This window comes from Gasterosteus aculeatus, chromosome 11 (genome assembly GCF_964276395.1).
Source record: "Gasterosteus aculeatus chromosome 11, fGasAcu3.hap1.1, whole genome shotgun sequence".
NCBI lineage: Eukaryota > Metazoa > Chordata > Actinopteri > Perciformes > Gasterosteidae > Gasterosteus > Gasterosteus aculeatus.
Window position 1 is genome coordinate 9,248,961 of NC_135699.1, and position 26,226 is coordinate 9,275,186.

At 43.7% G+C, this 26,226-nt stretch overlaps 1 protein-coding gene across 3 annotated transcripts in view; it reads right to left on the minus strand.

The window, feature by feature from the left end:
* The window catches only part of col5a3a (collagen, type V, alpha 3a), a 40,701-nt gene extending 15,879 nt beyond the window's left edge, over positions 1–24,822 (minus strand). The window contains exons 1-33 of one of the 3 annotated variants that reach the window (XM_040191419.2): positions 24,529–24,822; positions 16,804–16,971; positions 16,326–16,542; positions 15,803–15,965; positions 12,558–12,680; positions 10,814–11,218; positions 10,189–10,308; positions 9,962–10,078; positions 9,815–9,868; positions 9,669–9,710; positions 9,195–9,257; positions 8,498–8,572; positions 8,231–8,314; positions 8,029–8,085; positions 7,695–7,748; positions 7,533–7,586; positions 7,332–7,385; positions 6,786–6,839; positions 6,475–6,528; positions 5,894–5,938; positions 4,953–5,006; positions 4,724–4,768; positions 4,472–4,525; positions 4,109–4,153; positions 3,689–3,742; positions 2,801–2,845; positions 2,439–2,492; positions 1,788–1,832; positions 1,580–1,633; positions 1,364–1,471; positions 698–751; positions 305–358; positions 158–202 (exon numbers count right to left, since the gene is read on the minus strand). In XM_040191419.2, the coding sequence (XP_040047353.2) occupies positions 158–202; positions 305–358; positions 698–751; positions 1,364–1,471; positions 1,580–1,633; positions 1,788–1,832; positions 2,439–2,492; positions 2,801–2,845; positions 3,689–3,742; positions 4,109–4,153; positions 4,472–4,525; positions 4,724–4,768; positions 4,953–5,006; positions 5,894–5,938; positions 6,475–6,528; positions 6,786–6,839; positions 7,332–7,385; positions 7,533–7,586; positions 7,695–7,748; positions 8,029–8,085; positions 8,231–8,314; positions 8,498–8,572; positions 9,195–9,257; positions 9,669–9,710; positions 9,815–9,868; positions 9,962–10,078; positions 10,189–10,308; positions 10,814–11,218; positions 12,558–12,680; positions 15,803–15,965; positions 16,326–16,542; positions 16,804–16,971; positions 24,529–24,613 (2,799 nt within the window). In that variant the 5' untranslated portion in view covers positions 24,614–24,822. Of the gene's footprint in view, positions 1–157; positions 203–304; positions 359–697; positions 752–1,363; positions 1,472–1,579; positions 1,634–1,787; positions 1,833–2,438; positions 2,493–2,800; positions 2,846–3,688; positions 3,743–4,108; positions 4,154–4,471; positions 4,526–4,723; positions 4,769–4,952; positions 5,007–5,893; positions 5,939–6,474; positions 6,529–6,785; positions 6,840–7,331; positions 7,386–7,532; positions 7,587–7,694; positions 7,749–8,028; positions 8,086–8,230; positions 8,315–8,497; positions 8,573–9,194; positions 9,258–9,668; positions 9,711–9,814; positions 9,869–9,961; positions 10,082–10,188; positions 10,309–10,813; positions 11,219–12,557; positions 12,681–15,802; positions 15,966–16,325; positions 16,543–16,803; positions 16,972–24,153; positions 24,270–24,528 lie in introns of those variants that run through there. The other 2 variants (XM_040191418.2, XM_040191420.2) reach the window with 2 other exon arrangements.
* Positions 24,823–26,226: the final 1,404 nt, after the last annotated feature.

Below are 26,226 nucleotides of genomic sequence, written 5' to 3' on the forward strand. Positions count from 1 at the left end.
AGGTGGAAGATACACATCTGGTGGAAACTCTGCAGTGATGTAATAACGGGCCTCCCACAAGCTGGGGGCGAACCATGGTATCTAATTAGAGCAAATACAGCTTGATCCAGAGAGAAATACATGTCTGTGTAGAGACGGCAACTATAGCTGTACTCACAGTAGGACCCCTCTGCCCACCGGCCCCTGCTTGACCAGCTGGACCCTGCGTTGTGAAGGTCAACAGTTATTCACCAGCTCCCACACAGAAAGGTTTACATAATCTGAAGCTGATGAGACTGAAAGAATAATATCACGCGGTCCTCACCCTTCGTCCTTTCTCTCCTGAGACCCCGGCCTCTCCAGGGAAGCCGAGTGTTCCCTGAGGACAAACGTAGAGGTTAATCAGCTTCAGCCATTCATTTATCACCCGTCACCCCTGAGGTCTCATTATCGTATAATTAACTACTGTATCAAATTAAAGCAAATCTAATGCACGAACCCAACACAGCCTTAAATACGCCATTCATCAACATGAATTAATTGATGGCACTAATTAACTATTAATGAAATAGACTTTTTAAATAAGCCATTTATCATGTTTTATTTTTAATCAGAGAGGAAACAGTCTAGCCAAAGACACATTCTGCTGCTTAAGGGACTGAGAAAGGAACCAGAGGAGACATTATATGAGCATAAAAGGTCATTAGTGCTAAATCACCTTAGAACCTTGCCTTCCGGGGTATCCTGGCAATCCGGGCACACCAAGTTTACCCTGTAGAGAGAGCGGCAAAATAAGGAGGCAGGAAGAAAGAATCCAGAGAAAGTATTATGCAGAAAAGTTCATAAAAAACATTTCATTAAGAACAAATTGTAGCACTTAAATTGTACTTATCACACCACTTATCTATAGCAAATTGTAAATTGGCTTATTTGAGGAAATTGCACCTTCTTGTTTCTTGCTCTTCTGAGTTTGTACCCCTATGGTTGAATGCACTTATTCGCTTTGGATAAAAGCGTCAGCTAAATGACAATGTAATGTGTATGACAAACTACTGAGTATATATGCACAAATACAGCAGGATTTCTTCAAATCAATGCATCAGGTGATGATACAACGATAAAATGTTTATAAGATGCACACTGGTTCAGTGGCAGCTTTGCCCCTAATAACGGCTGCAACTAGATGTGATAAACGAGAAGGCATCACAATCCATATATTCAGTATGTTAGGAATATTCAGAAACCCATGCAATGAGAAGGTGCTACCACAACACCTTGCATTACATCTTAATAATATTGGGCTAACCTGATAATAATTCATTTGCACAGGTTGATGGCTTTGCGTATTTCACATTCCAAACATTCTTTTTTTTTTTAAATGTACCTTCTCGCCAGCTGTCCCAAGAGCTCCTGAATCTCCCAATGGTCCCGTTTGGCCCTTTGGCCCCTCTGGTCCGTCCTCTCCGCGAGCACCAGCAGCTCCGTTATCTCCCTAAAGTCAAGAATGGAAGCACACAGGAAATTCAAATTTTATTTCCACTCCGGTAGAGAATGACAGTAAAAATGATTCAAGGGCTTGTGATTTGTGGGCCGCGCTCACCCTGTCTCCCTTTATGCCCATATCACCTTTGGACCCAGGGAAGCCATCTTCCCCCTGTGGTGCGATGAGGAGAGATGGTAAATGTTACCATTGTTACCTAATGAGACACCTGGCTGTCTCATGATGTTACATTACATTGTAAGTCATCAAGTGTCCTATCAGTCCCAGTTTGACAAAAGAATAAAGACTCACCAAATATTTCACTCACCTTCTCTCCTTTGCTTCCCTTTAGACCCCTAACTCCTTCTCCTCCCTGCAAAAAGTATGAAAAACAAGCATCTTATATCACTCACAAGTCTCGTCTCAATAAAAGACGGTGAACAAAATCACTGGCTGTCTGCAATTCCACAAATCCCCTGTCATAAAACACTGAAATGATTTATAAGTGTGTATTGATTTTCTCTTGACCTAACATTGCTTCGCATTGAGTAGCCATTGACCTTACGCTCATTTTATTCTGATGATTTCCAACAAGGTCAGGCTTCCCCTGAAGGAAGTTGAGCTAAACCACCAGATGAAACACCAGACGTACGACAAAACAAACAGCAAGCAAGATGCAATTTCATGACAACCCCACTTGAATGCCTCAATATACAAGCACACTCAAACTACTTTCATGACGGTGTACTCCACACCTAGACGCACAGCTCTGCTCTATCTGACTATCTCTCCCGTCCAGCAAATGTTCCCCTTTCTGTTGTTACCAGAACCGAGGAGCTTTCCCACCACCTGTCACCTGTCATTCATAGACAAACAGCTTGTCCGTCACATTGTAGACATACCAGCAAAAGGAAATGTTCGAGGGAATAAACAGCCCGGCGGACATCACCCCCGAGATCATGATGCATTTATGTCTCACCTTGACTCCCCGGGGCCCTGGGTATCCAGCGGGCCCCTGAGCTCCTATTAAACCCTTTATGAAAAGACAGAAAGGAGGCTTTAGTCTAAGACAGCAGCAAATGTACAACACTTTACTAAACAATGCACTCAGTCCCTGAATCCCTAATAAAATCAAATGCCTAACTGTCAATAAGCATGGATGTTAGAGATGAGTGCACGCTGCTGACTCCAATGAGCTTATCCCCCTGCACCATGAAGACGATGACATTGTAGGTGATTATAAAGAAAGTGAGCTAAATGTGGTGAACTATAATAAGAAAGGCCATAATTTATAATATCATTCTATGACACTGCAGCGCACAGTATTTTGCAGTTACCCACTTGGATGCCTTTGTCTCCCGCGGGTCCCTCTCTTCCTGGATGACCCTGAAACAGGAAAACAGGAATCAGATTGACTCAGTACCACCGCTAAATACACCACAACTGAATCACTCCTTGATTGAAATATCCAAATGCAGCCAACCAGTGAAAAGAGAGGAAATATCAGCGTCACTTAGAGTGAAGCGCCATGACAAACATAATTGTGTGTCACAAAGCGTTGCAGAACAATACAGGGAGCATCAACTGACGTTCATTTGATTGTGCCAATATGCAATCGCCTTGATGTTAGAAGATGCTTTCATTATTTTCTAAATGTCATACTGCTTTGGATCAATTTCAGAAATGCCTCCAGTATCTCCTCCACTGGCAGCCGGCCGCAGAAAGCTTAGGTGGAAAATCTAATCCGCTTGGCTACTATAGATTAACACGCTTCAACAGTATTCATACAGTATGTACAGATATTTACATGCTTCTACATAGACAGCTTCACCTGTACTGCTGGTATAATATTGTGTGAGCTTGTATTTGGAATTTTATGTACCAGATGTACAGCATCCAATAGGCTACCGTGGAGGCTGCCCGCCTGCGTCTAGTTATGATGTGGTATTCATAGATGTTTGCTTGTATACAGCTCTATAAAGATTAACAACGTGAGCCAAATGTTCCGTCTCTTTTACTGAATCGGCTGACGTTGTGGAACAGTGATTCCGTTGTCCTCACACTTGAGCTCAGAGTTGACTGATAATGGCACAGCCGTATGCTCTCTATCAATTAGAGACTATGCTCTATTAATTAGAGCTTAATGCTGCTGCTTAGATGCTGCATATTGAATGGTGTGCATGCAAACATGCATCTTTATATGCCGTTTTACATTTTGTTTGTACTTACGGTTGGGCCATCAATGCCCGGTAGTCCCACCATGCCTTGTTTCCCCTGGGGACCCTGCATTGGTCAGAGAGGAGGATGAAAACTGCGATTGGCTGAAATTGAACTGCTGCCTTGGAGACCACATCCGACACTTTGCTGCTCCTTGACCAAACATATTGTATTAATAACTAAGCCCACTTTTTTATTTATTTCATCAGTCCAGCCTCATGATGCACACTGACCAAGTGCCATCACTCGTGTCTGTTTGGCCTGTGTGTGTTTCTTGTGTATTGATTTCCTGTCTAGCTCTCTCTTCTGAATGAGAGCCAGAAGTGGTTGGTTCGTACTCTCTCGCTCTACCGGCCTCCCCCGGGTATGTGATGACAGGGGCCAGAAGGTCACGGCTTTAATTCTGAAGTTAAGAGGAGACATGCTACGTACCTTCTCTCCTGGCAATCCAATGGGACCCTGAGGACCAGGCAAGCCCTGCACCGCAACACAGCATCGATCAGGTTGCGGCTTAGAGTTCACGTTTTGCTTAAGTTTGTGTAGATGTGCGCTTGTTGTGTATGATTCAATTATTTGAATCTGTCGTTTGAACCTTGTACCCCCCCAATGTTTTTAAATGAGGTAATACAAACAGCCTCGTATACGGACTACGTTTTAGTGTCATGTAATGAGAGCGCAAATGTGTGATGGAACTGGAAGTGGTGGTTCAATTTGAAGAGCATCTATATGACTTATGTGTAATAAATGGATTAACTCCTACATACAGAGGATCCTTTTATTGTATTGGGATAGTACCTGGCCTCCTGGATTCCCCTGCTGACCTGGGGGCCCTAGCTCTCCAGCTTGACCCTGAAAACAACAACAACAACAACAAATAGTCACGGACTCTGCCTTCACATGCACTTTGTAACAAGCTTATTATTACATAACTGGCTAATTGGTTGACTAGAAGGCCACACTAATCCACTTCAGATGATCCTCCAGTAGCTCATTTTCATACAATTATTTACATGTACAACAGTAGGCAATGAAAGTAACAGGACTGACCAGGTTGCCCTTTGACCCTTGTACTCCATCCGTTCCACGAATACCCTGACAAATACAAGATGTCAGAAAATAATGGATGAAATTTAAAAGTCTGATTGAAAAAAGGGAAACGGTTCAATAGCTTTGTTGTTATCTTCAATGGCATATTGACAATTCCAGACATCCCTTTTATAGAGATGAACAGACTGAATAGCTTCTAATCATCACGATCAAGGGGATGTTGACTTACCGGTTGCCCAGGTGGTCCATGTGGCCCTCTTGGCCCAATAAGACCCCGAGAGCCCTGGAGACAAAACATAGCAGATAGTCAGTAGCCAACCTGCATTCATGATGAGACGGCTTGAGCGTGAAATACAAAATCATAAATCCGCACTGAGGAGAGAGACATAGAGACACACACAAGTGTGGAGAGAAAAGTGTGTGTGCGCTCATCTGGTTTGGTATGTGCTAGTATACGCAGACTGCACTAGCCGGTGTTTGTGCGCTCTGTTTTTGTCAGCCGTTCGCTTTGTAGGCTGGCCAAGCCACCTGTTCCACAGCCACATCTGTGATCTTCAGGGAAGTGATTGATATGGAAATATAATCATTCAGGCCAGGATTTTATCTCTTCCCCTTCCGACTGCCTCCTTCTTTCCTCTATCCTTCTCTTATCTTTTTCACCACCAACCACATTTCTGCCTCGCCTTTGTTTGTCTTTGGCTGCCTCACTTTACCTTCCCTCTCTCTCTTTCATCAAAACGGGCAAAATTCCCTCCTTTCTCGTATCTTTGTCGTTTAACACGGCTTTCCTAGTATGTCTTCCGGCACCCTATTTCTCGCTGCACCGGGTGATCCATTTGGAGGCAAAGAACCCCGCTGAGCTCCAACCTCACCTACTGGGAAGAAGATAGAGTGTGAGTCATAACCAATCTACCAGTGTTCGCTGCGGAGCCGCACAGAAAGAAAGTTCCACGTCTCTCCCAGTGACCCTTTCTCTCTTAATGCGACGCTGCTACGGTACAATCCCCTCGCGGTTTCTCGCGGAAATCATCTCATTTCTGTGTTGCCGCACTCGGGAAGAGGTTTTTGTGTGAGGGTATTTCTGTGTACCTGCAAAGCGTGGAGCTGATAAATACATCCACTGCATTGAGAATTATGCACGGAGAGACGCAATAAATACGCTATACTCACGGGTTCGCCTGGTTGCCCCCTCGGGCCCACAGGTCCATCAGATCCCTGGATTAGCAAAGACGCAAACAGATTCAACACATAAATCTTCTGCACCTTTCCAAGTCAACCTCAGCCGTGGCTACATTTATATCCCTGAAACATTATCTGTGAAAATAGCTCATTAATTAAATTCACTGCCTGACAGATAAGGCTCAAATATCTTTGAGCAAAGACTAATAGAGCGCTTTCTCAAATTTCCACCAAGTGTCTGAATGGATTGATACTATCTTGACAGCGCTTCTATCTTTCATATTTCCACTCAGGATGCACTGCGTAGTTTTCATGTATTCTCCAAACCGTTCTGCTGAATGAACTAAGGCCAGCGTATCGTAATAAAATTCAAGAGTTCATGACTTTTTTCAGTGAAGCCTGCTTTGATCTTTGATCTATACGATATTTTGATTTGATTCACTGATCCTGAAAGCCTTTTCCCCTCTTAGCCTTTAAGTTATGGAAAAATCTATTTAAAAAACAAAATAAAACACACTTTTCTAGGCTTTGTTTCAACTGCAAATCCATTCTGCCCAAAACCGTGACCTCACCTTTTCTCCTGGCTCTCCATCAGGCCCGTGACGACCCGGCTTTCCCTTGTCACCCTACAACATAAAAGCAAAAGCCACGAGCCTCAAGATTTTGGGGATTGTTCTGTTTATAGCGGAGCAGAATCTAGCAGAGGCTTTTTCAGTGTACGCTGTCTTCATAGAAATGACAATAATTATGATTACAGTGTGCAAGCAGTTACCTGCCATACGACGTGGAAGATGGTGATGCACGCCGTATTAGCATTAGTACCCAAATTATCAAATATACACAGTGACAATGCTTTACAGTAAGTTTACAGAGTCTAACTCACTCTGTGTCCCTTGTCTCCTGGGAGACCTGGCAGCCCATCAAAGCCCCTGTCCCCCTGAAAAGCAACAGAGAAGCAAGCGTATTAATCCCGGAAACGCACATATCCGGTAAGGTGTAAACATTTTCAGAATTGTTCCGTAAGTCTCCCCTGGCAGAGCCACCCATCTCCTCCGAGTACGTGTTGGGGAGACAGAGTTTTCAGATTAGCTCTAGGTCATCTAAAATGCTGCTTTGACTGATAAAGACTCAGCATCAAGGGAGCTTGATTTATTTACTAAGCTGGTGCTGCCACTGTTAAGTATTGAGTTCCCTTGTTGTCAATACATTTAATAAGCTGGGAGCTACCCTTCAAGCTAAGACGCTGCTGCCTAAACACAGGAAACTAGACACCAAATACAAGCAATATGGTATAAATGCTGGAAAAGTGGCATTCTCACAGTGTTGGACTGAAGCTAATATCCAAATAAGCATTAGGGATTTGAATACTTTGCTGGAACAAAAATAATTGATGCCGCTCTGAGATTATCAACTGAAATGCAGATTTGACCTTGGATCCTGTTTCTCCTGGAGCTCCACGACCTCCGTCAGCTCCCATGCGCCCCTACGTGATACACAATACAGTTAAAATAGGTCTGGCCTTATCGTACTATGTTCTATGTGGAATACATGTATATGCTATAGTATGCTTTAAACTAAATCTGCTCATACACGTTCAGTGTGGCAACCTGCAACATTTAAAATATCACACCCTCTTTCCTGGCTTTCCGTTAGTCCCTGCAGGGCCTTGCAACCCATGAGGTCCCTATATAATAAAAGGGGAAGAGAAGACAAATTGAAACATCTATAACACAAAGGCAGGAGGACAAAAGGAAATGTATAGCTGTGAGGGAAAAATAGTGTCTGGTCTTACAGGGAGGCCACTTTCTCCAATGTCCCCTTTGAGCCCAGTGGGACCGGGCACTCCCTGCAAAATAAAAACAAGCATTCATTTAGGCATAATAACCAGAGCAATTCAACTACTCACTCAAATTCACCACAAAACTAATACAATAGGGGTAAGACAAAATGTCGTAAATCTGTTTGTTGTTTATTTTTGCAACCCTGCAAGAATTTCACAAGCAATTTGAACATCCTGAACATGCATATTTATGAGGTTAAGGTTGAAGGGAGAGAGCAGAAGCTGGTGCCTGGTCAGCTTGAATGTGAAGTTGAGGTTAACGGTTGCGGGAGCCCTTGTGCCTCACCAGTGGGCCTGGTCGCCCGGTTAGACCAAGTGGACCTGGAGGTCCTTTAAATGATAGCTGGAGGAAGAAAACAAGTGGGTGGTTTATGCAGGCTTTTATTTTTATTATGTAATACATTGGTCTTCATATAGCCTAGAACTACAATGCCATTTGCTATGATATTTCAAGATGACACCAAAGCACATGTTTTCGGGACGTGTACCTTTGTCTGTTGAAGTATAGCCTGTGCTTGTGCCTCCATCGGAGACACCACTGGTCCCTTCTGCGAATCACCTCCATACTGGAACTGCAACAAAAGGAAAAAAGGGGAATCAGTTCCCACAGCAGGATTCCCTGAAAATGTTAATGAAGTTCAATCACACAGCCCCCCCTTGTGGTCATGTCACTACACCACATTGGGAATAGTTTGCTCCGTGTGCGTGGTTTTTGTGTGCATGTGAGCATGCATGAGTGTGCTGCAAAATCTTACTGGTAGCATCAACAGCGTTCCTGGAGGACCTGGAATACCATCAACCCCAGCGATACCAGGAAGTCCAGGGGGGCCCTGAAAAGGAAGGTCAGGGAAAGGGCTAAAAGTTGGCTGATGTGCCAGTGGGGACACGTGTGAATGTGTGTGTGTGTGTGTGTGTGTGTCTGTGTGTGTGTGCGTGTGTACAGGTGCATGCGTAAGAGTCTGCATGAATGGGGAAAAAAGAAAATATTGCGTGTGTGTGAACGGCTGTGTGTGTGCATTTGTGCACGTGTATGTGAGTTAGATCGATCAAGAGAGTTAGAGTAACTAATTGGTGATAAAAAAGATGCTGCCAGTTGTCAAACAAAGGACACTTCAAGGAAAAGAGAAGCAAGGGTGTTTAAAACTATATACGTATTTCATTATTATGTCTCATTGGTGAACCTTTTTATTTTGCTTTAAAAACAGCGTATGTGTGTGTGTGTTCAATGGTGATGAATCACTGACAAAAACACATATTAGGGCAATCGTGCGTGCAAATGAAAATCCGGTTACATGTATGTGTGAGTCATCATCAGTCTCTGAAGGCTTAATGTTCAGTTCAGAATTGGACATGTTCCATTGTTAGGTCACAGTCAATCAACATCCCTGTCCCACAGCGGGGTCAAACTGGAATCAATCCAACCCAATGAGCCCAGGCCTAAGCCACACTCACCGATTCACCAGTATCTCCCCTGGGTCCTGGAGGGCCTGTTGGTCCAGCTGGGCCAGTGAGACCCTGCGGAGGAAACATTGACAACACAAACAAACCTTGTAGAACATCGTGGCTTAGTTTTTAAAAGGATAATCCTCTGCATACTATTCCAAACCCTAATCCGCTTGACAAATTTCCCTTTTTATTTTTTTTACTTTTCATATTCTTCTTTATGTAGTTTTTTAATTAAATCACCTCATGAAGTGTTACGAAAATGCCATCATGAATTGGATTATAACGCAGGGGTGCTTTCTTATTGTCGTCACCGCTAAAAACCCCGTTTTTGAAAACACCACATTCCGTCCTGAAGGCTGGAATTCTCTATATTTTGCACACATCTGGATAGTTGCTGCTTATGTAATAGTTTGCCACAACGTGTTTAACCACAGAGACACATTTACTTTTTTTATCTGTGTTCAGATTGAATAAGCTTACCTGTAGCCCTGGCAGACCCGGAGGTCCATCCACTAATGTACCCTGGAAACGAGCACAGATGGAATGAAATGTATATTAGGAGAGTATAAACTAATGCTCCTAACTAAAGCTACTGGGATATTCATGAAATGTCAGTTGAATCTCACCGACTCAATTATAGCTGGCTCTCCCTTCTGGCCCTTCTCAGCTCTGCGGTTTTCCTGAGGGAGAGAAGTGAATAGATGTGAATTGTTAGAAATCACTTGACACATGCAATTGAAGATGTGGCCACTCTCTTGATGTATGACATTTACCTCCCCATCCCACGTCTCTGCTCTTTCCCGCTCTGCGAATTCAAAACCGCTGTCGTATACCTCGTACTCTTCATACTCCGACTGTGTGGCATTCTTGTAATCCTCATATTCAAGAATCTGCTAAGGAATGGAAAAGAAACTCCATGTATGTGTAGTGAATACCAAAATAAGCTCTTAGTGTCTCTGGGCTGAGGTGAAAGCATGTCTAGAATTAGCATTTAACCTACCTCGTATTCAGTAACATTCAGGCCTTCTGTTACCGTGGCAACTGATGGATTGTCATAGAGGTCGTCGTAGAGGTCATCGCCATGCTTCTCTTTAACTAGTCTCTTCACCTGCTTGTCCTCCTGCAGGCCAACAGTCGGGCTCAAATGAGTCACGGCAAAGATGAACCAGCGGACACTGAGCTCTTGTCATTAATGGCAAGCACTTCCAAGTCACATATGAACCACGTATAATATATATATATATATATATATATATATATATATATATATATATATGCAATATGATGAGTTGTTTTACATTTGTGGCATATTTATCATTTAGAAGATGTAGTTGGTCTCTGAGCATAGATTCACTTCAGCTTGTTCTACAAAAAGCACACATGCAGGCAAAAGTCATACAGTAAGATCAACAAAAAGTTATAATCTAGGATTCATCCTCATTTTTGCCGTAAAGGCTGTGTTAGCGCTGACAGGAATGGTGCCGGTTAGTGGTGTCAGGAAGCTACTAAAGAGGGAAGAAGCGCTCTCTATGGTCAGGAGGTATTAGTTATGTAATCAGTTAGAACTGCAAATGGCAGGAAGGTGTTTGTGGGGGGGCAGCACATCTACGAGTAAACTTCTCTACCTCCTCAGTAACCCTTGATTCAGGCAAGGCGCTGGGCACCACAGTTGTAGAGTCCGGTTCACGAGTGGACATCTCCGCGAGGGTCCTGTCCAGCACTTCAGTGGGGAGGACAGTTTCTGGGGGGCTTTTAATTTCTGGCAGATCTGTGGGCTGAGAGGTTTGTTGGGATAGATGGTCAGGCGCCGTCGTGGACACTCTGAGGAAGCCGTCCTCAAGATCCTCCTCTTGGTGTTTTTTCTTCCTGGATCCCTTCTTGCCTTTGCCTTTTCCTTTGCCTTTGCCCTTGCGTTTGCCTTTAGATCCCTTGTCCCTCTTCTTTTTGCCTTTCCTGTCCTTTTTGGAGGGCTCCTTTGTTTCATCAGGCTGGTCACTTTTCATCAGAAAATCAGACCCGAGTTGGGCGGCCTGTTATGAAAATGGGAATGCAAGTTGAAGTACCAGGTGGAGGATGGAGAGAAAAACAAATACTGTTGTGAATGAAAATACGATGATGGCAACAGTAAGGGACAGTGATGGAGCTGTGGGGTCAAACCCTTACTGCGATTACCGTTTAGCTGGCAAAACCTACAGCAAACATGAAATGGTGCAGGACAAACAAATGCAGAGTCATTTCCTCTCAAGACCATGCAGAAGACATATTGGCTTTAGTGGTCAGGGGTCACCGTGTCTACGATCCTACAGAGGTGCTAATTCTTAATGTGCTTTAGAAAGTGAACAAAGTAGTTGTTCCTCCAGAGTGATGTCCATGGCATGTCAGTGATATGTATGGCCTGAACATTTTTCTGAAGGTCAGTGTCGGACGGGGAAGGACGGGAAGTAGGTCAGAGAGGTGACAGATGTTGATTTCCAGGATGACTATCATCACGGCCCTACGGCCGTCTCAGGCGGATAATCTTAAACAATATTTTTATAATTATATTTCCATGCCTATTTGTGTGCACAGTACATTGAGATTAATGTGTAACAGGAGTAAAATTTCATTTATGCGTACGCATACATGGCCGATAAAGCTGTTTCCGACAATTACTGACCATTCGCACAGATATCCGTGCCGAAACGAATGTAACAAATGAAGGCCAGCCACACATCCCTTTTCCTCCATTACTCTGGTTGGCTCCCTCCCCTTTATCTCTATCTTTCATGCACCAAAGAAACACACAGTCATTCATATCCATGAGTGATTCCATTTTTATGCAGGCCGCAAGGAGGGGAGGAGCTATTATATCATGTCTGAGTTATAGCCACCTGGCGGTGGTGAGAGAGAGAGAGAACCTGACCTTAAGAAGGCTCCATTGCTGACTGCATTTAAAAGAAGACACTTCTTCTTCTTCTTCTTAGTCTTAATATCGCAGGTCTCTTTGAAACACTCAGTCATTTGGCCTGTACTCAGACCTCTTGGCCGGGGCTCTTGGCCACTGATAAATCATACGGGTCATCATACGTCTTAGGGACAAGACGCTCTATTGATAGACATACTTGAACTCTTTTCACCTGCTGGTGAAACAAGGGCCTCTGCAAGTAGCTCAGCATATTTTGTTAAACGTATTATAAAACACGTGGCTTCTAAAAAATGTGATGAACACAACAAAATTGTGTTTGAGGTGAATTGAGAGAACTGGACTTTAGTGTCTGCAACTAATGAAGGTGACCTAAAGCTGTACTCCATCCGTTGTCTGAAAAAACGGTGTAAAACATACATTTTTATTTTTTCGTAGGCGTCAGCTCCTGTTGGTGGCGTACTGACCTCCTGCAGGAACATGGATTTTCTGTTGTAGGGCAAAGCGGAGTCACAATCGGGTATGTAGTTTACACAGTATTTGGCGGCAGCCTGCGGGTCTTCCAGAATAAGTAGTTGCTGAATGTCTCCCTGAAATAAACCAGAAAAGCAAACAGAAATAATAAGCAAGTGTAACATAAAACTGCAGCGCTGCTATAAGGACCTACATGTAGAGAAAATGATATTACCGTAGCATGTGTGGTACAATCTTTACCAACTATTGTACTTGTTTGTCTGTTCCCATCCCTCCTGGAGGGGCTCGATTCCCATCCCGCCCCGAAGCCGCAGCCAGTATATACACAATAATATGCACAGCACTGCTGGGCCCTGCAGAGTCCCTGTTAGCTTTAACGGCCTTCCACTCACCTCAGCCACTCCTACTCTTCTATGCATCATTACATGATGCTCTGTAGTACTGAGATAAACAGTTGGTTTAATTACCAATAGATATATTAAAGTTGTCAAATATATTACCAAACAGTGGTTTATAAATTTTCTCAATTACATCTGCTACTTATAAAACGAGTTTGCATGAAATAAAAGTATATTGTGTATTGAAAGGATCAATTGATATTGAGAATCCCTATATGGACAGTTTTAATCCTCTGAAAACAATTCAATGCTAAAAAAACAGCAGGCGGGCAGCCCCACGTGTGTGACAATGTTATATTACATCAACAATACAAATCTATGTAACTGACAGGCCATTGCAGACATATTGCCTGGTGAAATGTTATCTGAGCTGGGCAGCCATTTGGAATAAATCAAGTCAGATTAATTGCCTCAATGTTGTGGTCATTATAATCCCATTGTAGTGTCTTTAATAAGGCTTTAGTGGCCAGTGGTGAAGTAAATCCAAACATATCGCTTCTCAGTTCCCCACCACTAGCTCATATCTTATAACACAGCTCATGCCTTATTATCAGCAACAGAACAAAGCCTGGATCACTATATAGAACCTAGCAATGGACATTATCATTTAATTTATAACATCAAACGTGAAAGGAGTTGTTATCCACTTCTCCTGTTTTCTTCCTCTTATAGCCAAAATAGATAGATACACTGAATGAGAGAGAAAGGCAAGAGGGAGTTAATCCAATCTAAACCAATCTCAATTTGACATCAAAGGCAACAATTTCACAGAGATGTTTTCCTGTTTTTCCTGCCCAGTAGGAGCTCTTTCCTCTAGAAACACACAGGAAGTTAAGTTCCGTCAAAATCACGCACGACCTGTTGTCTCCATTCAGGATGCAGAAAGGACATCTGAAGAGGACGTGTGAGGGTGTGCTGCAAAGGAAAACAACACAATACATGGCCGACGGTGAGGCATTCGCAGTGTCTATTTCTGGTGAGACAAAAACATCGGATTTACACTACTAACCGAGTTGGAAAGGAGTGGAGTTTCCCAACAAATAAACGCTGGGCTTATCTAAGCGGTCACCGTGTTGGAGGCACACACAGAGGGCACGCAGCTGCCAAAGAGCACAACCAAGCTGGCGGACAGCTTGAGGTTTTGCAAATGTAAGCAGAGTGCTGAACTTGAACTGTCGTCATCTCTACTGCAATCTGGAAGCAATAAGAGACATTAATGGCCGACCACGGTCCCCATGCTCCCACGCTGTGCTCCCATGCTAGGAGAACTGGGCCGGAAAAACAGCCTCCGCCCCCGGAACCAGGGTCTGGGAACAGAGGCCCAGAGGTCAGCCTGAGTATTCTCTCCTCCACTGGTACCCGCCTCACACGACATGTACACTGAAGCCCAGTCATGCACACTGAAACACACGCACCTACCATACCGTGCCTCGATGAAATGTGAATTTGAGCATTTTTCACTTATTCAGCAGAAAGCATAAAATCAAGAATCACGTTAGGTTAGGTGCAAACTTTGATACATATGAAGTCAATATCAACAATGGAATGAACTGAAGGATGGATGTGAGGGCTTTAAATAAATAATATACGTATGATCACCATATCTCTACACGTAGGACGATGAAGTGTTTTTGGAGCACGGTCAAAAATGAAACTCCTTTTTTCCTCTATCGCTTCTGAAAAGAGTTTCTAGAGAGACACATATCCAAACTGAAGTGGAAAGAGTAGGAAGGAATTGGACAGCACCTTAAAGCATGGGAGGGGCGGCACTGAGGTTGGGTATTGACTACGCACAGAAAACCCCAAAGCAGCGGGCGTTTACTTGTCAGGGCCGAGGACATCTGTCTTTTTTCCCAGGTGAAAGTGAGTGTGGGCGTGGCTTCTGCCTATTAAGCAAAGAAGGAGTGATAACCAGCCTCTCTTGTGTTCTCTGGACACCGAGGGGACAGCGAAACCGTATAACTGTGTCTATCTTTGCTATTCTTTTTCGCTCCTCTGCTGAGCAGACAGACGCCGAGGGCACGGCAGCGGAAGAGCTCGAGCTGATCTCTATTTCATGCTGTGGGCGAGAGATTTAGAGTGAAGCCTTGCAGGGAATGACAATGGAGGAGGGCTTGCAGAGAACCACTAATAACGATAAAGGTTACTGCTGAGGAGAGGAGTTGAGCTTAGTTTGAACCTTCTTGCCCCTCCATTTTCAAGAGAAATTAGGTATTTTTCCAACACACGACATCAACCAACAAGACACACTCACGTTCAAGCATGTTTCTAATGTCCAAATGCACTGTTGAAATGTTTAGGCTTTGCAATGGAAATTATGAAAGTGGGGATGTTTCAGCTGCCCCCCCCACCTCCACCACCACCACCACCACCTCCCCTCCACTGCATTGCTTTGTTCCTGCAGCAGCACTTGATTGACAGGAGACCCCTATAAGCTCATAGCTCCTTGAGCTGTGATTTTCCCTTTTAAATATTTTTTCCTTAGTAGCTTTAAAGGACGTAAATTCTATACTCAGCTTATCCTACCATTTTACAGAAACAAATGTACATTTTATTGTACTATACATCATACACAATGTGATGTTCTATATATTAAAACATCATGGGATTATCTAATAAAATTATGAACTATCCAAATTCATACTTCCTTTTTTCAAAAGTATAGTAACCGTCCAATGAATTGGCTTAGTGTGACATAGAAGTGACAGACACATTTCCTTTTCTTTGCCTCAATGCAGAACAAGGTGCGTTTAAATTTGATCGCGTTAGTAAATAACACAATGACGCGCCAAAATGAATCGCGTACTTTGAGAGCCTCCCATCCTCGGCTAATGTCCTACCTCAAATACGTCTTTGTCCAGCAGCCGTGTCCCAAACACAGTGACGCCCTCTGTGCTGACTCGAGCATTGTCCCCACGGAGCAGATCCACCGTCTCTTTCTGCTCGCAATCCAGGTAGAGGGTCACGGTCTTGTCCTGCACACTGAAGGCTATCCGGTGCCATCTGAAACAACACCGATATTTTGACTGTTGCCCTGCAGGAGCAGCGTTGCAAACAGCTGTTACGCACCTCTTTCAAGTCAAGCAAATTAGAGGTGCCTTTGAGCCTGAGAGTGTGAATACTTGATTTCCTAAACTCTTATGATCACTGATGCAAGTGCTTCACAAGCATTTTATCCCCTTAAGGTCAAGCACATGGAGAGAGCTTTGTTAATCCACTCGCTGGGAATGTTCCACATGAACAGTTAATATATATTATGTTATGCTGGTAAATCTGATCTATTGAACAAAACACTGATAGAATACACCGTGAAATAGACAAAGGTAGATATGTCGTTAATATCATCATCTTCAAACCACCCACTTTCCATCAGCCAGGTCGATCTCTTTGAAGACGGGATACATTTCGGGTGTGGGCTGTCCGTGCTGGTCCTGATACAGGAAGACGGGCGAGCGGCCCACTTTGAGGCCCAGCTGCTGCTCCCCCTGACCGTCATACACTGACAGCAGGAAGAACTGGGAGCCCATCTTAGCTCGCACCGTAGTCATCACGGAGAAATTCTCCGGAAATATGGTTGAATCTGAAAGGCGCGAAGGGGAGGAGATCTTACAAGAGAGAGAACAGCAGGGGGCAGATTTGATATAACATGCACGCCCCACTCGCTGGCAGTAAGACCATAGTAAAAAATAATAATGATGAAGAATATTGCCTGTGAAAGCAGTTGCGTAAAGGTAAGTTCAAAGTAAGATCCCATCATTTTTTTTACCGAGTGGAGAATGCCTCTCAAGAGTGACACATTTCATTTTATTAGATATCCTCATTGGCGAACAAAGTCCCATACCGGGGAAAAGCTGTCGGGTTGGCGCACTGAGCTGAATTTTTTTATCGATCTTGTAGGCCAGGTCTGGCTCCTCAAAGCCCGTCCTGCTGGTGCAGAGACCAGCCTCCAAGGACACCCCCTCCATATCCTGTGACAGCTCCAGCACTTGCAGAACATCAATGGGATCCGCTGGACATGAACAAAAAGAAAACACATAATCATTTTCACACACATTTTTTACTTCATGCTTATATCTCTTTTTAATAAAAAAAAAAAAGCAAATGCTCTGGTTCCTTTATCTCTGTTTCTAGCATTGTATGAAACACTACAAAAACAACTCGTGATAGGGTGGAACCCGTGCCCGATTGCAGCAGCATGTTTTTAGTTATGTCAGTGTAACACTTAAACTCTGCCAGTGTGACAGCACTTTGTTGTCTGGCTCAGTTAAGTGCCGGTTGTTACAGAGCTGAAGAGCAGGGTTTAGTGTGGCTGGAGGCTTCCTGCTTCCTATAGCAGTCGGAAGGGACGGGCTCCTCTGAGATGTGGCGGCAGGTGGCCGGGCTTCTGTGGGTGTTATTATAGGATAGGGGTGGTGCGCAGTCCGGCCCGTAATCCTAATGCAGAACACCTGACAGCTGACACCTGCACCAAATGAGCCACAATGTGTCCGCATCGCATTCATTGCAATTCGAACACTTCGCTGGCACAGAGAACATCAGTGAATAATATATTCTCGCTGTTAAAACATCTGTTCCAACAAGTAAGCATGTTTTTTTTTCCAGTGCATGTTAATATCTGGAAGCAAGAAAGAAAAATACAAATCGGTTCAATGATATCAAGAGACGTTATTCTCATCAAAACTGATTTTAATCACTAACAGCAGAACAGCTCTTGTGTGTGTGAGGTTTCTCCCAGTGTTGGCTCTCTCATTACAATGAGCCTCAGCCTTTTTTGCAGTCCGCTGGCCATGTTGTCAGATGTTCCTTGATAAAGCGTTATTACCAGAATCAGAGTTTTGCGCGCTGCCTGACTCCCACCAGCTGCTGGTAGGATCTGTTTCAGGGTAACTCACCACTTAGCATTCCAGGCATCTGAAATGAGGATCCTAAACCCAAATTGCCTCCTGCAGCTCATACAGAGCTGGCATTTTATTCTCCTTGTTAACCAAACATGTTGAGAGCGTTTACCAATGCCTAGACATCGCTTGCAGAAAAACCCCACGTCTCATTTTATGGCATTATTTATTTGTATAGCAGAGGCCATTTATTCCAAGCTTGGAGAGCTCGCCCTTGCATCACCTAACATGGCAGGTTGTAAATAGGTTAAGGCTTGCGTTTTGATTCCAGACATATATATCATTACAGAAGTTGCTGGGTTAGCCTCAGACAGTTGTTTGTGAAAGTGGCACCAACAGCCCAGCCACACACAGTCTTTTGGGATTATTTCAAAATCTGGTCTAGCCATTGTGACAGTGAACAAAGACCTAAATGTCAAGGAACGAGGTATTGACTTTAAAAGGGCACAGACAAGTCCTCGCCACTTAAATCAAGATGCTGGTATTATTTAAGATCTCACATTACTGCATTCACGTCCAGGCTTTTGGTCTTTTGTCCGGATTGAATAAAAAAAAGTTGGAAACGATGGTTGAATTGGCCAATAAAGTTGTTTTGGTGACAACAAACATTCATCCAAAGGCTAGCTGCAGCCATGATTGCCCTGATCAGACAAAGAAGAACAAAGATCTGCAAAGATAAAGGATGAAAGACGCCTTATTCGATGTACAGAGCATTAATGCCACAACAAAAACATATTTACTGCGAAGAGATGTAGTGGAACAATGTCTACCTGCAGGGAATGAGGTTGCACTCCCTCTGTGTCTGCAGTAATCGGAGCTTTTGTGTGCTTTGTTTACTTATTGACTAGTCGGCCGCGCAGGCTTTTAGTGCATGTTGTGTATGTTTGTGCACCACTGACCAGCTCACAGATGCACTACATCATACGCCGGACACTAATGGACAGAAACATTATCATTGATTATCTAACATTATTATGTTAGCAGCTGTGATGTTGAGCGCCGCTGAGAGGCAGTGAAAATATTCCAAATTTCATAAATGGTACCTTTAAACACATATCTGCCTTTCTGTCAAAGCACTTTATTATTCACCGCAGTGCACTTGACATTTCACATTATGGATGTGTCCTAATCTTTACTATTTGTATTTAGCTCTGTTCTGGTCTTGACACCAAAACAATTTCCTTTGCGATAGAGAATGAAAAAATAACTTTTCTATCTCTCATAAATACTCATGCACCGGGAGAGATGTCATAAAGCATGGGGTTTGGAACAAGCTGAACAGTTTTTAAAATGAAGCAACATGGCTCTAATTCTACCAAATTCATGAGATTCTGTCGGCCCATTCGGAGGATCACACACAACTTACACAAGAATTGACTGTTTTAAGTAATCCAAAGATACAATGTGAGCGCCACCCATGAACTATATGAAGTATTTCTGTGTGTTTTTAGAAATAACCTTTGCCCAGTTGCTCCAGCTACTGTCGGGAGACTGTTGACCTCGGACAACAAGAAGAGAACAGAGAACAGTCAAGATGTGCAACAAGGCCAAAGGGAGAATTCTAAGCAAAATTGCAGAACCTCCTACTCCAAAACTGGCATTGACAATGATCGGCCTGTCGAACATGCACGGAATAATATGCACATGCATGTGTGCAAAAGGAAGCTGGTTCATAGACTGTGGGGAAAACCTCTGATGGACTTGTGAGAATGCAACATCTGCTGCAAGCGTCAACACCAAAAACTTGTTGAATACATGCATGACCCCCGTCAAGTATGAAATAGTTCTTGTGGAGTATCCTGTATTTCACCATGTCAATACAACCCCAAAACCCCAGGCTGCTGGCTGGTGGCCATATGAAGTATGGATCCATAAAGCAATCAATAAAAGAAAGTTATCTATTCTAATAGATAACTGTCCTGTGCAGGACGGGACCCCCTCCGCTAAAGATATGGCATTGCAAAATCTCTAAGGACTAAAGACAGTGTTTTCCACTCACACCAAGAGGTCAGAGTACATGGGAACTGGGAAGGAGCTGAAATATTCAGCAATTCTGCATCTTTTTTCTTTTTTTTGTGCTTTAATCAATTAGACAACAGTGTCTGCCCAGCAACAGAGCTTTCCACAGTCGGAGAAGAGCGAAGCACTCCGCCACGGAGATTATGCCCTTTCCCTCCAAAAATGCCCTCCAAACAGCCTCCGTCTGTGTATCTTCCCCGGCTGTGTGGCGCTTGACACTCCATGCCCGGCGGTCATACAACTCAGCACAGCTTAGGTCATACGTGGACATAATGAGTGCACTGTGTTTCTAAAGCAAATGTGTCTGAAGACATTCTTCATGACTCACACCACCTACACTCGGAAAAGACGCCTCACACCAACACAGAATGTCGAAAAGAATCGAGCCTGGGAAATGTGGAATTGTAACAAGAAACAAGGCCAAAGTGAATGTGAGTAACAGCAAATGTCCCAAAGCATCTTGAACCACACCCTGGGAAAAAGGAAGAAAAGCAGCTTGTAATGTGTAATCTTGATCCCACTCTCCGCATAAAACTACTGTTGGGGGGGGTGTTTCTTTCCAAAAACCTTTTAGATGCAACAAGCTGCAACACATTGTAGTCATTAATAACGGAAAATTGGTTCAGATCCAGTGGAAATAGTTGAATAAATCAAGACTTAGTTTCTCTCAGGCTCCTTAAAGGGCAGCCTTAATCTAATTAGCAGTGGGTGTGACCTTTTGTCTGGGTCACTGCTGTGTGTGGACAAGAAGACTGTGAGGTGAGGAGAGCTAATACACTCCAGTACGCTGTGAAAAGTGGAACATGTAGCACATGAACAGACAAAGAACATTGATAAATAAGACTGCCTGCACTCACCTTCACACTAGTTTGACCAAACGGCCTTCACACGCTGTTTATACGCTGTGTTGCTCAATTATCCCACAGTCCACAGAGGGGGAAAAACAGCACATTGGACCTCTGCCCTCTTCATCATTTCTCTCTGAATCACGTTATTGTTTTAGTTGTCAAACACTTTTCTGCTCTTTTCCTTCTAAATAAAGAAGAGCTTATTGTCGATGACTAAGGTAAGTTTTCCGTAACAAAAGGACTTTGTTGTGCTGAAAGTATACAAACTAAGAAGCAGTGATAGATTATGCGCTGATTGTGCTTTGTGGTTGGGTCTGCTTTTAGTTATCGCAAAGCGGTTGGATAGACAACTGCTGGGAACGGCATTCACAATATGAAGACATGAACCACGAGACAGTGACAGTGAGGATGAAAGTGACCAACAATGCCAATGTCTCTGATACCAAATTGTTAACAATACTATAACAAATATTGATACAGTATTCATAAAAGTATGTTCTCTTGTCAGTAGACGTACAAGGAAACATTTATATAACAGGGTTTCACTCATTGAGTTTTCCTTGTGGGAATGAAATGCCTGTTCAATATGGGTCAGTTTCTTGTTACTTTTGGTATTAAAGCTGCAATATTCGGGTGGCATTTGGTTACACAATTCATTCCAACTCACATTAGCACCACATTCTTGAATCTCCACAGTTTGTTCTGCTCATGTTAGTTCACAGCAGGACGGGCCGGACAGGCCAAGAGCTGCTTGGCCCACAGAGAAAACACCTGCCCCTCAAAGCCGACAACTGGACGGCCCCTCCAGACACACACTCGTACTTCTACACTTGTGAGGATCTTCTTTTTTTACAGCAAAGCCTTTCCCTAACCGTGATCTTCTCTGCATGCGGACCTCGAGCCTTGACCTTGCCGATGCCACTTCTACTCACTAAGCTCATTGGAAGGTCTTTACTCATCTCACACGATTTCCAATGGGCATTTGCATAAATACGTCAGGCACAGAGGATTAACATGCAAGCATTAACATGAGCGAGCCAAGTTCCAACCCTTTTGTGTCCTTTAGTCTCTTTAGACATCATAACATTGAGGCAGCTGTTACGATCTGAAAAATGTGCTAAAACTCTAAATGCTGGATACACACACACCACGTGTACGACAGGTACACGTGGTGTGTGAGGGATATTTAAAGAAAGTTATGGGCCTCTATGTGTTTGCAGCTTACTGTCTGATACTTGTTGTCTGATGTTCAGAGAAGTGGAAATTTGAGCCAGGTCACAATGTCACTGAGCGTATTGTTTTCAAGACTCTGCAGACGGCTTTGGGAGGAAAGCTTACTACTGTGGCCTCTGCTCGAATGTGCGCGTGGGCTACAGTACAGTGCATGTGACGTATTCTATTTAAAAACTTTCCTGAGGCCCACGAGGAGGAATAAATAAGCAGATGACATAAGGCGGAGCTTTGTCTGTTCATCTGTAATTCTACAAGGAGAGTCTTCAAAACGGTCCCACAGTAAGCTTCTTGAACCATCCAGTGATCAGAAACTCAGAGCCATAGAGGCTTGAGGGGACAGGAGTTACTGAGTTTCTGGAAGCCCAGTTTGTGTTAAATACTATAGATCGCAGTCCAGCGGCATAAAGTGTTTAAGCATAATTTCCAACTATTAAAAACTCAAAGCAGTTTGCCATCCAAAAGTCTGAGAAGCAGTTTGATATGACACCTGTGGCAAGAGCAACAAGCGACCCCCGTCAGCATGTCTGACAGTTCTGATGTTTAATGTTTCCTTTACAGCAACACAAACTCACACAGCAGAAGAAAACCCTGGAGCTGTAACAGGCGTGCAATTCCTCTTTTCCTGTTCTCCATCCTGCTAAATTTGGCTGCCTTATTCGTTTGTTTTCCTTTGCCACTAATTTGTTGCTGGATCAAAAGGCGAACAAGGCGTGCTGTCCTCCTTTGGGAGTCTGGTGCAGAATTGGCAAGGAGGCTCGATCAAACGGGACACAGTGAGGGGGCTTCATGCGCAATTTCCCCTCTGTCACTGAACCAGTGAAGGAAGAGGCAGGGCGTGAGCAAGAGTGGAACCGTGATGTAAAAGAAGAGATAAGGCAAATAAAATAAAAACAAACACTGCCTATTCCCGGGAACAGAAAAAAAGGGGAAAGAAAGAAAGGAAAACTGAGCAAAAATGTGTTGGGGCAAAAGAACAGAGGATTCAAAAGGAAATGTCTCACTTCCTGTAAGCAAACATCAGTAGAAAGTCCTCTCTGCTGAACACACAGACCGCATATGGGAAAACATTCTGGCACTGTAAAAAGCACACGCGCGAACATGCGCGTGTGTCGAAGACTGGCATATCAGCACCACCATATGTCCCGTGCACTTGTAAATCATCTCAGCCCCTCACTTCACAGGCCCTTCATTAGAAAGCAGTGGACACCACGCCCGCCGCGTCCCTTGAATGCGATTACATCAGTTGGCTTTCCTCCCCCTGCCACTGCTTTATGTCAGCCACTTCTAAACAAATCCTGCCAGCCAGCCACCAGTGACTAAGGAGACTTCGTTCAGGGCTTCTGGTGACCAAAGAGTTAACTCCTGCTGTTGAGGCATGTTGCTCCCTCAGGGAGTCTCTAAACCTCAACACCTGCAATGAAATAGTCTGCAGCGGGGATACTGAGGACGCAGACTGGTGTGGGGGACAGATAACAGTGGCCGAATGACATCCAGTATATGTTGTTGCTGGCTATCTTGGAAACAGGGAAGTAAAAAAATGTGTGCAGCACTTGCTGAACAGTCACAGAAGTACAACAAATGTGGACAAGAGAGTGAAATATGTTTTACAGAGACCAGGCCCTCTTTTTACAGGATGGACGTAAGAAAATAATCAGCTATTCAGCTACTTCACTCCTACAACCAGTGGAGGCTGATCCAATAGAGGGCAATGGAGCGCCCCTACTTGAGCCCCTCCAAAAGGAAGATAATATTAAATTATTAAAAAGTCAATATTTGTGTTTTTGAAATATGGAATGTACCCAGTATTATTTGTAATACCTCTCATCCTCTCATGCTGCTCTAGCTGTGCTAAGAAGCACTTTATCCAACTGCTGATTAAATAAATAAATGTGCGCCATACAATTAAGCCCATCAGCATCCGCCAATAGACAGGGCAACAATAAATACATTTAACAGCAAAATAGTAGTGTGTTTCTCGTTTTGCATGAAACTAATCTGGGATGTTTGCTAAAATTGATTCGATGGCCCCACAAAGGACATTTTGCACCAGCCGGTAGCCTACAATTGAAATTTCCAAATTAAGTCAGAAAGCGTGTTAGTGCTAAGCGCCTTCACTTAGGACCAATGTGAGCAGAGAGGTCATATTGAACGCATCCATGACAGGAATGTTAATCTACTCTGTTCGGAGCCATTCACCTCTTTCTCGAGTCGACGTTAAACCTGTTCGCGGTAAACCGACGCCGGTCACAGGCAAACGTCAAACGTGACGTCACACATCACAGGTCGGTGCACGTCCTCCAGCTCACCTGACGCCAAACGGAAAGGACACAATCCGATTCAGAGCCTATTAGTTCAATTCAAATACAAGCGCGCAAGGAAAGGCGCAGTGACGCGGATAATCCGCGTGAATGCGCACAGAAAGCACACGTGCGCATCATTTGCAAATCCGCAGGGTTTCCTAAGGAACCAAAGTGCAACTTAAAGCTCGTCATGGACCAAGTGATGTATGGAGATGGCCGAAAAAAAAGACTCCCCAAACCCGCATCATTAGTGATTGACTGGATACTTTACCCGCGTGCGTCGTTGTCACGTGCAGCAGGATACAAATAAACTGCGCTATTCTCCTGCGCGCTCTGGTCCGTATTAAATGCTCCATCTTTCCAAGCGGGGGACCCCCCTCCTCTGCCTCCGCCACCAGAACTTTACACTGAAGTTAAATGTGCAGGAACTCGGCGGCCATGCGGGGGGAGGGAAGGAGAGATCCAGTCTGTGGTTCCACTTGCTTGATTGTTGGAGAAGTTTTGTTGTGGTGGCTCGTCTCGACTTCGCTCTGCCCCTCTCATTTCATTTCTCCCCCTCGCCATCACTCCCTCCCTCCCTCCCTCTGCTCTCCACCTCCTCCCTGCCTCCCTCCCTCCCATGCAGGACGCTTATGAGATTGTCTCAGATCGTGTCTGTAAGAGACGATAATGTGTGGGCTCTCACCTTTAATTACGCCCACATCGTGTGTCGAGGACGATGCTGTCAGTCATACAAACAATGGATACCATCAAAATATAAAATATTATCATGATGGTGAGGATGGTGCAAAATGTTCCTGCGTGTCATTATTTTTGGCTGTATTGCTTTTTCCATTCAGAGGTTTGAAGTTGGAGAGAACGTGTTCAAGCTTTGAGCTCAGTACATCTCAACATTAAAACACACCGGGCCGAACCGTTTGCAGACCAGGGCAGGTTATCGCTACCATCAGTGTAATCTCAGGCCAGCATTGCTGCAGTGTCTCTGGGATGCTTGTTCAGACCGGCGCTGGACCACAGTGAGGCTAGAGGCCGAATCACCTCCGATTAGAGGTCACGGACTAGAGTTCAGCAGCCGGCATACCTGATTTGAAAGTCTTTAGATTAACAACCAGGTGTGTAGTTCTCCCACCTTGTGTACCTCTTTAATATGGACAAAATCCACCATACAACAAAGATTTCCATTTTCCACAAAACCGAAACATATAGTTAAAATATTGAAAACACATAATTGGTTGCGGCACTATTTTGTAATGAGCATATTTGACATGAATGAATGTGAATTGAGTTTGCATTAACTTCCATGAAGTTAATTGTCTTATTCTTGCTGACAGCAATAAGCTAAAATGATTGGTTCACCTACTACCTTTGATGCACAACGACATCTGTCCCAAACATCAGAAACTGTTTTGATTACCTGCAAAAGCTAAGTATAGCCCCCACCAAGCCTAATTCATCTATGACTGTGGTATTGAGATAAGACCATGTCTGATTGGAAAATGACCACGGATAATGCGTCTATAACAAGCCTTTGTAAAGAAACTGTTGTCCCAACGAACCTTCAGAGGAAAGAAAGCCAAACCGTAATTCATCTCCAACCACAAAAAGGAGAAAAACGCCCATCTAAGTCGTAATTGTTCCTTCTATCCAAAGACACTGTTTGATATTGTTCCAATCAATCCCAAGTCACTTTGTCTCTTGTCTGTTACTTGTTCGTTAGTGCACTTTATGCTTAATATTTTTCTTTTTCACTTTTTAATATTTAAATTTTTTTAACTTTATTCCCTTGTTTTATACTAACCCATAGCCTTAGCCTTATTCTACTAACCCATTGCATTAGCATTTCATTCCACTTTATTTTATTACTTGTGCACTGTTGTCTTGTCTGTCTACTGTCGCGCACTAACCGCCAAGACAAATTCCTTGTATGTTTGACATATTTTGGCTAATAAATGTTTCCTGATTACTGATT